This window comes from Orbicella franksi, chromosome 1, assembly GCF_964199315.1.
Source record: "Orbicella franksi chromosome 1, jaOrbFran1.1, whole genome shotgun sequence".
Taxonomy (NCBI): Eukaryota; Metazoa; Cnidaria; class Anthozoa; order Scleractinia; family Merulinidae; genus Orbicella; species Orbicella franksi.
This window is the reverse complement of record NC_138145.1, coordinates 26,639,580-26,655,883: the sequence shown is the minus strand read 5'-3', so window position 1 is coordinate 26,655,883 and position 16,304 is coordinate 26,639,580. Positions and strand designations below refer to the sequence as shown.

The 16,304-nt window shown below is 40.7% G+C and overlaps 1 protein-coding gene across 2 annotated transcripts; it reads left to right on the top strand.

Annotated features, from left to right (window-relative positions):
* The first annotated feature begins 922 nt into the window (after positions 1–922).
* On the top strand, positions 923–14,398 carry LOC145499631 (uncharacterized). 2 transcript variants are annotated; one of them, XM_081479160.1, is made up of 14 exons: positions 923–1,061; positions 2,491–4,499; positions 4,910–5,050; positions 6,031–6,279; positions 6,949–7,305; positions 7,400–7,603; positions 8,338–8,422; positions 9,075–9,136; positions 9,605–9,739; positions 9,965–10,096; positions 10,340–10,497; positions 10,680–10,845; positions 12,345–12,386; positions 13,515–14,398. In XM_081479160.1, exons 1-14 carry the CDS (start codon positions 923–925, stop codon positions 13,515–13,517), a joined length of 3,882 nt encoding a protein of 1,293 aa, XP_081335286.1. In that variant the 3' UTR covers positions 13,518–14,398. The 2 variants fall into 2 exon arrangements, with proteins under 2 accessions (XP_081335286.1, XP_081335281.1); XM_081479155.1 differs by lacking the exon at positions 13,515–14,398 and having other exon boundaries at positions 12,345–12,779.
* The last annotated feature ends 1,906 nt before the right edge of the window (positions 14,399–16,304 follow it).

Here is a 16,304-nt window from a genome sequence, read left to right as displayed (position 1 = left end):
AACCAAAACCAAACTAATTAGCGCAAATCGAGCCTACCAATTTCAAAGCGCAGTAAAACCAAAACTAAAATCAAAGTAATTGCCTGATTACTATTGACTCTCTAATTAGTTAATTTGAGTGTCGAAAGTAATCAGGCAATTACTTTGGTTTTGGGTTTGGTTTTACTACGGTTTGAGATTGGCTGAGTTGTAATTGGTTTGGTTTTGGTTTTACGCCACTCATTTGAAAACCGCTCTAAAACCGCTCGAATGGTACATAAATTAATATTTTGCCGACGCGGAACAAAGAACTGGCTGCGAGCGTAGTAAGCGAAGGTTCGTGACCTTTGAGTGTGTTCGGTTGTGCAATGAAGGGAAAATAGGAAAGGTTCAACTTTATATCACACAATAAAAGGGTACCCCAGTGCTTGTTGCCGAATACCGTCACAATAAACCATTGTTCAAATGCCGTTCAATTAACAAGCTTGCCATCTATCAAGCAACAAAAGCGAAAGTTATTACCGGCATTACAGAGATTGATAAGTACGTCAACAGACAATAGCCCGGGGTAAATAAATTACTGATGTAACTGAAAGGTCTTATACGGTGCATACACGAAAACTTCTACAGGTCAAAGCAGTGCTTCAGAAAGAGCACTCCTCTAACAGGAAGAGACAAGGACAAGTAAGAGAGTTAAGGTAAACTCGAGATGATGGAAAATTTAACGTTGTTGTCAGTGCAGCCATGAAGCTTCTGCTTACAAAAAGCGATTTAATGTAGCCTTTTTTGTTGTTGACTGAAAATTTGCATTGCTCTCATTGCGTTTACGTGACACTTTTGGGCAGTTTGTAGAGCAAAACGTAACCAATATGAAAATTGCAGATTTGGTTCAATCGCGATTTAAAGTGTCCTTAACTGAGGACTTGTTCGTAAGTTAACTGAAATGTTCTTATCTCTGCTGCTTTTAGTGGAAAAGATGCCTCCAGGGTCTAGACTACAGAGTTATGCACCTGATGTAGTTAAAGGAAAAGCGATCCTTTTCACATTTCTCGCAAGTTTTCTTGCTGTATACAAAGGACAGCGTAAGTTTTTTCTTTTGTTTGTGTTTTTTTTTTTAACTCCGGGAGATACAGCAGAGTGTAACCGAGACATTTGAAACTTGAGGGGTTAACTAATCGAGTTCGAACGGTTTTGTTCGAAAGTACCACTCCCACCATAGTAACATGCAAACAAATATCGTCCTGTTACGTGGCTTTAAAACGATACAATCCTACACGCACAGGCTTGTTCTGAAAAGTATGTCTTTCGGAAAATGAAAAAAATTTCGACTGAAAAGATTAATCCTTAGATTTAGGCGAGACTGCAATAAAGAAAAACCGTTTTAAAATTCACTTGTGTGCATAGTAGATAAACTGGTTCCCTGCTCCCGGACTTTATTATCGACTAACATTCACAGAACTTTTAGCCAAATACCTTAAGAAGAACTGATTGGCGATTATGATATGTTGTTTTAACAAGTGATGGACGTAACAAAGTGAAAATGAAATTGAAAGTGAAACTAAATTTCTTAGCTCTTAGCCATTTACTTTGTTTTGTATCAGTGTTTTGGATACATGTGAAATGTATCTATGCGACATCATTTACCAGTGCCGGTTTCGATGTTTGTAAATGTATTCCACTTTGCACAATGATTGTCTCTGTTTACCCCTTAGAAATTTTTCTTGCAATTCTAATTTCGCTGAGGTCTTCTCGTTCAACTAAAACTCGGTAAGCGTTTAACCACTGAAATAAGTTAGCTTAATTTCAAGATCGACGTTTTCAATCGCCGATTCTGGCAATATTCAAGTAAAGATCTGATTGCGGAGAAAACTATTAAATGCAGTCTGAAACCGAAAACCAACAAACGTAGTTTGCCTCTGGAAATCGTTCTGTCTGGTAAATCTTTTTATTCCTAATTAAAGTTTGTTGCTCTTTTTCGTTTTTCTTAAGGACCATGTTTACTGTATTTTTTCAACCTTTTTCTCATCTCAAGTTGACGACCTAATTTTAAAGTAAGCTTAAAAGCTTACTTTAAGTTGCTTTTAGCGAAATTGTTAAACAATCCAGCTTCTCGACCCCTTTAAAGTTGTCAGACCTGTTTTAGTAAGTTGTAAACAGGCGTCAATTGGCAAGTGCGGTTGTCTCTTTCTCGAGTCAACAATGTTCAGAAATGATGGCATTTCTTTCGGCAATGGCTTAGTGTACTTGTTCGAAGAATCGCTATTTCTTCTCTAGGGCATCTAAGGCAACTATCAGTGTAAAACTACGCAATATCGATGAAAATAATAATTGAATGTTTTTTTATATGCATGCACGCTCCGAGGGCATTCTTTCGATCAACTCGTGTTTGTTTAGTTAATTAGTTAAGCCGACCTGTGGGTGCTTGTTTAGCCAATTAGTAAACCACTCTTGCATCAATGCGAGTTTGCGAGGTCATGCTAACCAAGGTTTTGTTTTCCCTTTTCTGTACAGTAGCATCAGCCTCGACGCCATACTTGGCGTCCTCTGTCAACCTTCAAACTTACTCAGCGGTTTCTCCAAGTGGCGGCGTCTCACCCACCCAGACGTCAGTTTGGCCCTCCTCGACTGCCAGCCCCAGTCTGCCTCAGACTTTTCAGATTTCCATTCAGTTGTCTCAGACAACCTGGCATGAAGATCTCTATGACAAGCAGAGTCCGACGTTTGTTGCTTTGGCAACGAACCTAACCACGGCGGTTTCGGATGCTCTCAAGACGGTTGGAGATGCGACGGTTAAAGTTGTAGAATTCAAACCAGGAAGTGTAATTGCTGTTCTGAATGTAACGACGTTAAGTTCAAATGAAAAGGCCATGAAGAGCAAGCTTACAGAAGAGATGAAAGATGGACAGCTTGGCGGTTTCTCTGTTGATCCGACAGTCTACTCTGGAACTCTATTCGAAGTTGTTCTCAGGGTCGTATCAGCATGTAACGACTCTTTCGCGGACAAGGGCTTTGATCAGAAAGAAGAATTCGAGAAGGCCTTAAGCAATGAGATGTCGGCCAATCCCGAATTTCTTGGTGCTAACATTCAGCGCATCGATTGTTCTACAGAGGGCAACATCACCATAGTAACAGCACGTGTCCAGATAGGTGGTCCATCAGCGTCTAGTCCATATAAGGAGTTGCGCCGCCTGAGAAGTCAAGTTGATGCCGGCCGGGTTGGCAACTTCACAGTAGTCCCTGATTGGAAATCATACACTCCTGGAGAAAAAGTGTTTTACGTATACGTTACTCTGCAGACTGAGACTGCCGACACGGCGCTAACCGGGAAACAACTGGAGCAGTTCGTCGAAAGCGAATTTAAGAGTGAAGACAATTTTAGGTATGTACACGCCACCACGCCTGACAGTAAAACTGCGATCATCGAGATTGGAATGGCTTCGTCAACGCCCGAGTTTCTTTCACTGGCACTTAGTCCCCTTGCTGCTGATCTTCACAGGGCAAAACTTGGAAACGTAACAGTTGTTAGGAAAGAGAACAGAGTCACAGTCGATACGAGGTCTTTGACAAGAAAGATATTCGAAGTAACCTTCGTGCAGTACGTTTCAAGCTGCGAGAGTGACTCGAACAATCCGGCACTCCACAAGAATCTTAGCCAAGGTTTCTGGCAGTTTATAGACGAGAGCATGAAAGTCAATAAGATCAAGGAAGTTTACTTGGAAACCAAGCTCAAAATGATAAAATGTCAGAACTCTACAACTCTACGAGGCTTTGCTTACATTTACTTGAAGCCGACTGCACAAGATGACATTGGACAGTTCGTTCGGCCATTTTATAAATGTAAAACGCTAATTAATATTTACAACGCGGGCATTAGAATAACGCTCAAGACACCAACACAACCCGATACCAAGGGACAGTGGTCCCCTACAATCGGCGGCGTGTCGGTGACTTACGTCTGTCCTAAGCCTAAGCCTCCCACTAAACCACCCACGCTTTCCACCGCGAGCACAGCCACGCCGCAACCCACAAGTTCACCTTCGACCACAAGACCGCCAACAACTGAAGCTAGTTTATCCAGTACTGGAAAAACCACTGATGAACCTTCAAACGCTACCGAACCCACTCATCCACCAGAAACAACGACACCGACGACACCACCGACAACCAGAGTCATTCTCCCAACCCTGGCTATCGAGCCGGAGTTGTACGTCAAGCTGAAGCTCGGACTAACCTGGGGCGAGTTTTGCTCCAAGAGGGATGCTCTGAAAGAGAGGATAGCATGGAACGTGCGTGACAGTAACGACACCAGGGTGTCCCCTGACAGGATTGTTTATATCAATGTAGAGCGAAACTGCGTGGACCCTGAGAAAAAAGACGAGCTGGCAGTGGTGTGGTTTTATGTTTCTAAATCTGGCTCCAAAGAAGTGCACAAGGATCTGACTTTAAAAGTTTATGAACTCTTTAAGATGTTCTTTGAGAATGGTAACACAAAACAATTGGGGCCTGACTTCCAGGAAAAGGTAACGCCTGTGGCATTCATACTTCGATAATGATAGCAGCTTTTATTTAAACCGTGCCAACCAAGTACGGCTAACGTGTCACCTTTTTCGCTATTCGTTAAGCTTTCTGGGTAAATATTTACTTGTCTTAGCTGATGGATCATTCATCTTGCCGGTTTGCTCTCGATCCTCTAACTTTCAGCTTGCTTACCCCTGGTAGTTCACAGCTCACCATTTTGGGTGAGGCCTTGCCTTAAATTCATATTTCAACTGTTTATCTGTTTGTTTAAGAACCGCCAATAATTACCAAATTTAGTTGAGTAACAAATGTTTGGTGGACAAATTAAGCGCGCTAAGATCATGCTCCACAAGTGTGCATGAATCATTTGTGAGTACTTTCTCATTTTTATTTTGCTTACGGTTTTTTCCAGGTTGTTCAAGTAGAGTTGGCTGGTAACGACGCTGCGAATTACGAAAAACAGACTGACAATAAGATGCCCTCCTGGTTGATTATTCTCCTCGCCATTGCTGGAGCCGTGGGCCTGTTTCTCATGCTGTTAGCATGTTGCTGCGTGAGTTATACTTCTTTGTTATACTTTTAGAATTTCAAATCTTCATGTGACTTTTGACATTATTATTGAGTTTGCTGAGCTCTTTAGCTCTGTATGATTGGTTTACTGTCCAGCCAATCATAGGAAAGAAGGTGTCTCCTCAGCTAATCATTTTGGCGTAATTTGACTCACGCCAGTCTCGTTTCCCGCGCTTGCGCGAACGTACCATTTGAACTGTCACAGAATTGCAGCAAATAAAACCAACTGTCCCAGTAGTGATCACACAATTGTTAACTACACCTCAGAACGGCTGGAATCGCTTGTTTGTCTCCAGAAAAGGGGAAAGCTAAATCAATGAACTGGCATAATCAAACCTGAGCCACTGTCGCGATCTCTTGTCATCTGCTCAGGCTGTGATCATAGGTGGATTATTCCACTACACACTAACAATTAAATTATGAACTCGAGATTTCAATCGTGTGATGGTGACGAGCGCGTAACCAGCATAGAAATCGAGAACGAATAATCTAATTCTCTTAGTATATATCTACTAGTCGTTCAGAACTTTATCTAAATCCTCTTCACAGACACTTCGAAAACGCAAAGAAGCGGCCGCCAGTTCAATAACAGTTGCATACTACTAGGCTACACACTATCAACAACAGAATAGGTAGTGGGAAGCGTAGCCAATACGAAAACGGCATTCTTTAAAAAACGCTAGTAGATTTGTACTTCTGGATGACAGCGTACGATAGCTCCGAAAATCAGATTGCAGCATTTGCATTAGCATACTTGTAAAATTCTACTAATCTTAGGTTATGGTGTTCTGTTGTCTTCAATAATTAGCGGTTTTTTTAATTAAATTCATGGTGCTACTTCTAGTTGCGGGGACAAGCAATTCTTGTAACTCTATATAAGAAAAGAAAAAAAAAATGAAAGTTCATAGTTCAAAGTACTTCGAAACCCGTCAAAACTGATTCAAAAAATGTTTACCACTGCAGTTGTTTTGCTGCGGTGTGAGACGGCGCAGACGAAGGAGAAAATACGGAACAGAGCATCCTCAGGTGCTACATGTTGTTCATGTTGATAGTAACGGCCCGGCGTCAGGGGCAACTCAAGATAAAGAACAGAAAAACGGCATAGGAAAAGACATAAAGAAAGCAGAGGAAGATGATGGGAAACACATGAGAGAGCACGGCGAAAAAGACGGGTTTAAGAATGGTGGATACGAATCTGACAGTAAAGATAAGGTAAACAAGCGAGCAGCAAACTATGGCTTAAGCAAATGATACTATGTGCGGTCACAGCCAACTTAACTTTTACAATTAAGAGGTGAAAAAAAAGAAAAAGAAAGAATCATTCAAAACAACCACCCATTATGTAAAAAAACCTTTACTAGCGAAAACAACTGTGGAGCCCTATAATACGGGAAATTTTTTTTTGAAGAAATGACAAGTGAGTGGCACATGCGAAATGCATTTGTATGGTGCGTTTCTTTAAAGGGGCTCAGCCACGGTTTGCGCATATTGAAATGTTTAGCCTCAATTTTTCAAATTCGTCGTTTGTAATCCGTGTCAATCTTCTCCATCCTTAGCCATCCTTGTTCCATTATGGTTTATCATTATGTCTTTGGTGTTTTTCTATCTTATTAAACTGTTATTTTCAGGTTTCCTACCATTTTAAGGTAATTTTGTATGTGGCCAAAATAACTCAAAATACCGTGACTGAGCCCCTTTAAGATGATCTGGATCAGGATAAATGATCCAAGATCACTCGAATCTTGGTGCATCAAAGGAACCAATGATACCACTCTGAGCAAGGATTCGTCGGTTCTTTTGCTGCACCATAATCCGAGTGATCTTAGATAAGTGACCTTTATTTAGATGATGCTAAACAAACGTGCACCAAATCTTTTTCAGTCTGAAACAACACAGAATACCACCGACGGAAAAGGAAACTGCTCGGACCAAGGAGACAAATCACCAACAAGAAAACCCAAAGCAGTTATTGACGAATCTAACAATGCCTACGGCTCCCTAAACAAGACTGATGGTCTTGGAGAACACACCTATGCCTCCCTTAACAAGGCAGGCAGTGGGGATAACAGCAGCGGAACCAGCGACAACAATAACAGTGCAGGGTATATCGCGATGACTGCACCTGTCTCTAACGGGGGTATTGACAGGAGCGGGGACAGAAGTCCAGGGGCAGACAGCAAGAGTAAAGACAGTGGGTCCTCGGATGTAAATTCCGGGCGAGCTGGTAAAGGTGGAGAGGTGAGGAAACTAAATGAAACCTTAGATTTGAGCCATGTGTTCCATGCGCACTAGCAAGTACTTAGCACTTTTTCTCGTACAAATTTTTATTCAGAGCCCAAACAGTGGATCCAAGCCTAGAGGGGCCTCTCTCATCAAAGCCGACGCTGGCCCGAAAAGCGGAGAAAGAAGAGGTTCGAATGTTTATTACGCATCTATCGATGATGATGTACCGCTGACTCATAAGACAGGAACTGTGGGCATTGTGGCGCTAGCGATTAGGAACAAAAATGAAACGAAAAAAGAGAGAGAATTCAAGGTGAGTATATATTAAAACATTACCAGTGATTCTCAAGAAGAGAGAACTCTTAACTGATCTACTTATACAACAATTGATTAGTTACATTTTATCACACCTTTTATAGGAAAGATATGTTTACAAACGTTTTTGTCCAAATTTCGAGACTAAAACAAAAGAACTCTTCGTTTTAGCAGCCAAAAGTTCTGTTGTTGGCACATTAAGACGAAATCCGATTTCAATTTCAATTTTTAGCAGACAATAACCTTGTACTAGAATAACTTTAAGTGTATTACAGTCCTTTTTGCATTTGCCTGAGACAACACCAAAAACAGTTTTCTATGGGAAGTCGAGGAAAAAAATTTCAAAGTTCAGAAAAATTCTGCAAACACAGGTAGAATTTCATCATCAGTTTCATTTCACCAGTACTTTCAATTGTTTCATACGACTTCAACATTTGTTTTCGACAATTTTTGCTGTTAGAAATGATGATCTCTTTTGAGAAGATATTTAGAACAGTTTCACAGAAGTTTCCAATGTAATGGAAATAATCTTGGTACCAAGTTTTCTTCCACTTGTTACTCGAGATTCTGGTGGACTCCCTCTTAATAACAACAGGTGGCGTCACCAATATCTTAGCTATAACAAATCGAAGGAGGCGTTTATCTGAAAAAAGTCTTGGTCATATGGCCTGCAGCAGCTAGGGATATTAAGATATTGATAAGCTTGGGTTCCATGTTTGCCTTGTAATGTAGAACCTAGACAAAGACGTGCTTAATGAAGCGGTCAAGTACCCACCTGAAACCGCCAGTAAAAACAGATTCCCGGATGTTCTACCAGGTGAGTGGGCCCTCCATTGATAACAATAAATGTGTCGCACATTGGCCATTATCTTAAACAACCCGTTTTCCGAGTTGTCTGGTTTGTCTATACAGCTCAGTAATCTGAAAAGGAGCCTCGATTGTGTTTCCTTAGAATAATAGAAACGGTCACTCCGTCGCTCGCCTTCAGTGTTAACCCTCGCGTTGGACGCGGTTTGACGTGTTGCGCACAGAAAATAAGTTTTCCCATGCCAGTGCAACCAGAGTTGTCATTTTCGTCAAGCTTGTACAGTACGGTGCAAACACTAAAGAAATGGGATTGATCCCAGCGTCAAATTTTCCGGCAACGATTGAACGAGGATCAAACTTAATAAAGTTTGTTATATTATTTATTCATTTTAGAATTGTGTCGAATGCGAAAATAATGGAATGAGAGAGTGTTGTGAAATTTTCACGGCTTTTGGCCACCTCTATTTTTCTGTTCCACTCACTCTTATTTATATAGCATAAAACACATATTAAGAATAATCAAACGTAAAAGATTAGGGACGAAAAATAGAATAACACCCATAATGTTATGCTTTATCTTGGATAACACTATACACGTTTCAGTTAATTCTTGGTTATGTTTTGGGTACGACTGATCTTCATTGCCACTTTTTATTGTGCAGCTCCCAGAACTCGAGTCAAGTTATCCACTTCTCCCGATTACATCAACGCAAACTGGATCAGGGTAAGGATATAAATCAATCAGTCAACCAGCCAATCAATCAATCAATCAATCAATCGATCAATCAATCTACCAATCATTCAAATGAAAGATGAAATTTCAGTAAGTTCCTAGAGCGCAAAGTTGAAAAGTTAGCCTAGAGAAAACTAAAGCTATAACGGGAATCGTATCCATGCCCGGAACGATACTTCTGCAAATGTTTCACCAAACTGAACGGTGACGCAGCTGGGAGTGCCAATTATTACAAGTTTTAATTACATCTGTTAAATTTTGAGGATAGGACATTACCTTTAAGACTTTGAACTAAATCGTATACTGTATATAAAACGCGAACAAACGATGCATATCATAAAAGTAGAGACCACACTTGCATTGTAAATGCGAGGGATAGTATTGCAAATAAAACCATGGTTACTTCAGCATCGTGCACTACCCTTTGTTGATCATGAACGCCTCTCTTTCAACTTTAAGGACCACAAAGGGCAGATATCCTACATAGCTACCCAGCATCCTCTGCATGAGACCACGGAGGATTTCTGGCGAATGGTCTGGGACCAAAAAGCGCATACGGTTGTCATGGTGAACGATGAGGAAAAAGAAAAACCGGTAAGACTGGCTGTTATAGGTGGAGAGGGAATGGCTGCCAAGAGAGGTGTCATTAGAAAATTCTCGATAGGGTTCCCTAACCAACCCCTCCCCTTACTCGCCAAAAAAGTCTGTTTAATTCCCAGTATATGAAAAAACCTTTAACCACTCTCCTTAACGACTAAGCCACAGGAAAATGAAAACAGACACTTATTTTCGTGCGGTTAATTGTTGTTTCTCCTTAAGGCTGAATTCGTGGATTACCTGCCAAAAGGACAAGGAAACTCAAAGCAATTTGGTGGCATCAATGTTACAGTCAAACAAATAACAGAAAAAGCGGACTACCTTTTGACTGTTCTGAGCATCGTCGAAGGAAAGGTGACGCACACCAATTTTTTGCGGTCTAATTAAAGTGATTTTAAAAATATTTAGCAATTGAAATTACCCAAAACATTTAGCCATCCACTCATAGCACGCGTTATACTGCCTCATCTTTGTAAGGTTTAAACATGTCGTTCAGCCAATCAGCACGCATGATATCAACACATAAAATTGTAATATCGAGTAATATTCACTTTGGCAAAGTTTAATTAGAAACTTGTTATTTTATTTGCATTTTAGAATGCAGCCTCCCCGCGTGAAGTCTCGCACATGAGATTCACGTCGTGGAAGGAGCGCGCCATGCCCAACGTGGCTCTGTTTGTTGCTTTCGTGACAGCCACGAGGGAAGCGAGGAAGAAACATGGCCACACCAAGGCTCCGACCATTGTACACTGCAGGTTAGAAATGGAAACCGAATTCATGTCAGCCCAGCGTAGCAAAATGTAATCCTAAACTAGTTTTCTGAATTTCCTCCGCATTTTTACCTCAGTCATAGTAATTAGAGAAAGCTCAAAACGAGTATGAGAGAGTTTTCAGTGAATTTGACCGCTAAACAGAACAACGTTCACTCGTCTTTCAGTGATGGTCTTGGTTTCAGTGGCGTGTATATCGCTGTGGATATTGGTATAAAAAGCCACGAGGAAAGTAAAACATCAGTTGTTGATGTGTTTGAGTTGTCCAAGAATCTCCGTCATGACCGACATGGCATTGTTTGTACCTTGGAACACTACAACTTTATCTATCAGGTAAGTTATAATTGGCAGATCATGAGCCACATTGGCTCATCTGTGTTTGCGGTAACTCACGATTTCTCAACATGAAATAACAAGGGGTATTGCTAGTAACATGGATGGGATGCTAGTCCGTAGTAGGTAAATGCCCTCCCCCACCACCCCAGTAGTTTGTTGGGTTGTTCAAACCTTTCACCGGACCGTCCCATTTTAAATATGCGTAAGGGGAGAGAGGTGCTATGAACTACAATGAAGTGCCTGAGCCGCGACCTAATCATGTACAGCAACTACGGTCAGGACTCAATCCTGGTTTTCTCGTTTAAGAATCCAATTCCCTAACCAGCAGTCCATCAGGACTTTTAAGCACGGTTTGCATCACACGTGGTACTCCCTTATATTGGCTCTATAGGTATGTGTGGCCTCAAAAGCAAGGCTCGAAAAAAGTGCCATCCGGTCGGACCGGACAAGCAGATTTTCCTGCTGTGCAACTAACGTTTCAGTCTTACTTGCCCAACGGTTATGGGCCCAGACAAGTCGTCTGCCAACTAAATAAGAAAAAAAATAAACTAAGACGTGCCCAGGACAAGCAAAATTTGAGAACTGCTTGTCCAAAGGCCAAGCTGGAATTCAAGTTGTTTTCGAGCCTGCAAAGGGTATGGTGTTTTACCGGTTTTGGTCTGAAAAAGTGTATAGATTTTGACCATTTTTGTCTGAAATACTTATAGGGTGTGTTTTTCACTCTGGCTTGGCATTGGGTATTTTGTTTAAAAGGATTTTTTTTTCTTTTCGCACGAACACTGGCAAAGTTTTAGTCCTTCTCAAATGTTTACGCAAATGGTAGCCACTTCGGGTCAGCTGCGGTCACATATTAAGCCTTGTAGTAATTTTAGAGGTCCGAAATGGGGTATGGATATTTCGCTCAGGTCTGAAAAAGGGTTTGGAAAATTACAGATTTTGGTCTGAGATAGGGTACAGGTTTCAAGGTTCGGGCCATACACCTTTGGGAAGTGCCCCCCCCCCCCCCCCTCCGTGTCTTTTACCACGTATCGTACGATTACAGACTGCGTGTTGACCTCATATTCCTGATGTAAATTACAACCATCGAATGTCACACCATGTTAACACCATTTTGAAAATAGCAGAAAGTTCGCCCCGATATTTCTGATTATTATACATTGAACTCACTATCTCTTTTCTGATTGGTCGAAAGCGTACAGTGAAGTTTCGAAATCAGCGCCTTTGACGTCATCTAGCTGCAGATTATACAATAATCATGTCAAGCACACTCAAGGTCACGAGTAATCATGTCATGTATGACCGCCGTGCATGATTTCTAAGTGTAATCATGTCAAGTTCGCGCGCTTTATGTTGCTTGCCGTTAGTGAAGGAGCAAAAACGTAACTTCCATTTAACCCCTACCTCGACCTTGATTATTCTGGATATCGCAAAAAACCTCATCTAATAATTGTTTATAAAACGTTCTAAATATTATTGTTGGTGATGTATCATTTCAGGCTCTCTATGAATACACAGTAAACTACAACGAATCTATTGAGGTAATGTTTAACATCTTTGCTACTGTTTTAGTTGTCAGGGCCAATTACACCCTATCATGGGTTCGAATCCCGTTCAGGCCTGAATTTTTTTTTTTTTTTTTTTCAGGCTTTAATTTCACAACTGCTTAAGTTGTGTATATAACTGCGATGATCAGTCGTGCCTTCATATCTTTCTCCGCAGTTCAAATGCATGATCTTTAATTTATTATATGGCTAGCTCAGTGAGCGGGCAAGATGAATCAAATCCTGCGCTGTGATTGGCTACCCGAGCGGGCAAAGTGGAGCTATCTTGCCCGCTCGGGACTACCCGCCGTGTCGTGCAAGAAAAATTTTTCCGAAAGCCATATAATAAATCTTTTATTGACCAAGCTTGTTCGGTCAAGATGGCTTGACATTGGCCTCGTTTTTTTTTCTTTTTTTTTTGCGAGTTTATGGACCGAGACGGAGTCGAGGTCCATAAACACGCAAGAAAAGAACTTAGCCAATATCCAGCCATCTTGACCTCACACTTGGTCAATAATCCATACATATTCACTTGCACACACCATATCATGTGAGAGTGTGAGCGTTGGGTACTCAATTCGGTTGTGGAATTACAAATACAGAGGCTGCGCAATAAAAAAAAAATTCATGATACTGAAAATTGTTTTCTCCACGGTACCAGAAAACTCGGGGGATTTCAACAGATTTGGAAAAAAGCAGAAGTTTAAAAGCTTTTGGCTCCAGTAGCTATATTTTTTAGAAATGAAAATGTCGTAATTATCACGAAAATTCAAGTTTCTTTACCTAACAATGGCTAAAGAAGCAGTTTTTTTTTCGTGCAAGCGGTACAGGAGAGGGTACCTCTTGATGGTCGACCGCTGGTCAAGGAGAACGTTGAGCGTTGAGTTGAGCTTGATATAGACCAGGAAACAAACGGATCAATGTACAAATTGTTTTTTTTGTTTTTTTTCAACAAGGGAAGTTTATTCACCGTCTTTACTCTTTTCCATGATTCTAATAATTATGACAAAATATGCCTCTTTTCCATCGGCTGCCTCCTTAAAGGCTTGTTCAGGAAACTACTAAAGAGACGAAAGGGACAGAAACTTTCCTCTTACTTGTTATCTTTTTTTGTTTTTGTTTCAGTAATAAGACGCCTTTGAGATCCTGGATGCAACGATTTATCATCAGGACATTTTTATTTATATATAGCGATGGAATTAGTTAAAAGAACAAGTGGAGTGCAATTTGTTATAGTAATAGGACCGAGTGGAGCCCAATTCGATCTTCAATCATACGAGAGATTAACAAAATCAGACGAGAGCGTATGGAGCCCGATTTTTTTTTAATTCTCAGTACGATGACACGTACACGGTCGTGTTTCGATTCGACCAAAATCCAGTCTGCTGATAGCCAATCAGATTCGTAAATTCTTGTTACAGCTTTGATCATTTGCAGTAAGTGTCTATAACATCCAGATAGGACATACCTTATGAAAGTAAGGTGGACAAAACCTTCAAAAATATTTTCTTTATGCTAGATCAATTCCGTCTCAAAGTTTCACAAGAGGTGTTCATGGTTCAGGCGGAGGCGATTTTGAGCGATATGAGTTTCACAATTTATCGCTTTGCTAAAGTAGGATATATTCCCAAATGATAAATAAAAATCTCAGCACCACCAACAAGCATTTTATGCAGTGTAGGGTTGTTCTTTTACTAGGATGGATTTTTTAGACCAGATTTTTTCTCTTTCTGGTAAAGAAGTGGATTTCAGGTTACAAGAAGTGTAACCATATGGACCATTAAATGAAGAATGGTGTTGCTGATATTTAGATAGCTTTTAGATAATCGGGAATCGTAGTGTAAATCGTAATTTATGTGTTCTTCAAGGAATTGTAGAAATGAAAATATGAAGCTATTTCAATAAAAAAAGCTGAAAAATAATTAGAAAGAACATTTTAGTCTAGATGGCAGTCATGTATAAACAGTAGATTACAAGATTAATTTTGCTGAAGCCATGCATGTTACAATAACGAGACGTGTAAAATTGTTTGATTGTGATAATGAGTGTTATCAATAATGCATATTTTGAATTTAATGGCAATAAAAGTCGAAAAAGTGTCGAATAAGATGAATAGGTTTTGGTCCTTTTAGATTTATTCCATGTCCATATAGATAAGAGCTGCCATCAGTATGATCAAATGAGACACAAAAAATACGTTAAGAAATTAACCCTTATATTGCCAAATGTGATCGGGGGCGGGAGCGGGAGGGAAATTCGTGGTGCCGGGGAAGCTTGCCGTACCCTTAGGGGATTGTCAGTCGTGTAATTGTACTCTAAGGCATTCCCTTATCAAGTTTTCACAGTTGAACATTTTATAGTTTAAGCTGCCAATAAATAGAAAGTAGATCTAGTTGTCAAAAAAACATTGACATGTCGTTTTTGCCTTGGGTATGGATCTTCGAATGGATCTAGCCCTTCTGTGTCACTCGGTTCGGAATCGGTCAGTTCCTCTTATGGATAAACCACGCACCCAGGAATGATTTCTGGTACCTTTTACGGTCGATGTTCTTCGAAGTTTCACCTAAACTAAACTCAAAATGTGAAAAGAATGTGTTCCTATTTTCTCTAGGGTATAAGAACGATCCTTGTAAGCAGTATGAGATTCCTGTATGAAATTCCCGACTGCCATCAGCTCCAAGTCAACTGTCAACTGAGTCGTTGACAGAAATTCAAACTAAGTCGTCTAACTGTTAAGTAGTATTAGCAGTTGTTAGAGCTCTTGTTGATTTTGCATCGCTCGGATCGAGTGGTCCGGCTGCGAGCTCTGGCCGGGGACATTGTGTTGTGTTCTCGGGCAAGACACTTTACTCTCACAGTGCCTCTCTCCAACCAGGTCTATGAATGGTTACTGGCGAATTTAATGCTGGGAGTACCCCTGTGATGGCTAGCATCCCCGGGGGGTGGATACTGTAGGAATTTCTCGGATGTGCCGCTAGGACCCTGGAACCCTTAGCCTATACTAGAGCTAGTTCAGCTGAATTTTGCTACCCTATACTAGAGTAACCAGTATTAAAACCACCGATTTCCGTCTGAATCCCGATTATTGACAGTTAATAATATCCAGTATTGTTTGATGGTAGTCATCTATCGACGATGTTGAGGCTGAGTTACAAAAATTTAAACTTGCCGATTTCATTTTTTTATATTTTTGAGTGGCAATTCCTGGTTTCCTTAGTTTAGATAAAATCTTCAACCAACTGGTCAGTTTCGTGAAAAATGATGCCCTATTTTAGACCCAAACGCTCTGGTTTATATACCCTATGCTAGGGTAAACTGCTTGAAAACCATACCCTTCACAGCGGAACATACCTATATAGTCCGTATATGGCAGTACGCCCCCCCCCCCCCTCGGGCTAGCATCCCATCCAGAGGGGAATAGAAATACTCCTAGTTGCTTAGCTCCATGCTACAGAAACCGGAGATAATCGCTGGCCTAATAGGCCACTTGTTTCGTATGCAGACTGCAGACCACTCACGGTTTTTATGTTAATACCTTATGTGAGGTAAAAAAAAAATTGAATGAATCGGTGACTGTAAAGCAAACATGAACAATTCTTAGGCGAGTTATTGCCATGGAGAGAAACGCACCGAACTCGAATTGAAGTCAAGCGTCACTACGATGTTGCTATAACAAATTAGAAGTAGTCAGGTAAGCGTTACTAACAAAAATATTCCTTAATAGCCCCTTCAACCACCCCTCCCCCACTGCTATTGTTGTCAAGATTTCAAAGGTCACGAGCTCAACAATTTTCCCAGCGGTTTTTTTCAAAAAGACGATGCAAACATAGGGGTCCCGAACGTTTTATCAGCAATAAAACTTAATGTACTGTTATTTACCTGGATTCCTGTCTTTTTGAGTCGCTTAGAAGGAAT

Excerpts from the sequence above, each read along its gene's own strand:
- LOC145499631 (XM_081479155.1), top strand. The coding sequence starts at position 923 with ATGTTCTTATCTCTGCTGCTTTTAGTGGAAAAGATGCCTCCAGGGTCT. Across the intron at positions 1,062-2,490 it reads TGCTGTATACAAAGGACAGC|TAGCATCAGCCTCGACGCCA; the intron begins GTAAGTTTTTTC and ends TTTTCTGTACAG. Across the intron at positions 10,846-12,344 it reads ACTACAACTTTATCTATCAG|GCTCTCTATGAATACACAGT; the intron begins GTAAGTTATAAT and ends GTATCATTTCAG.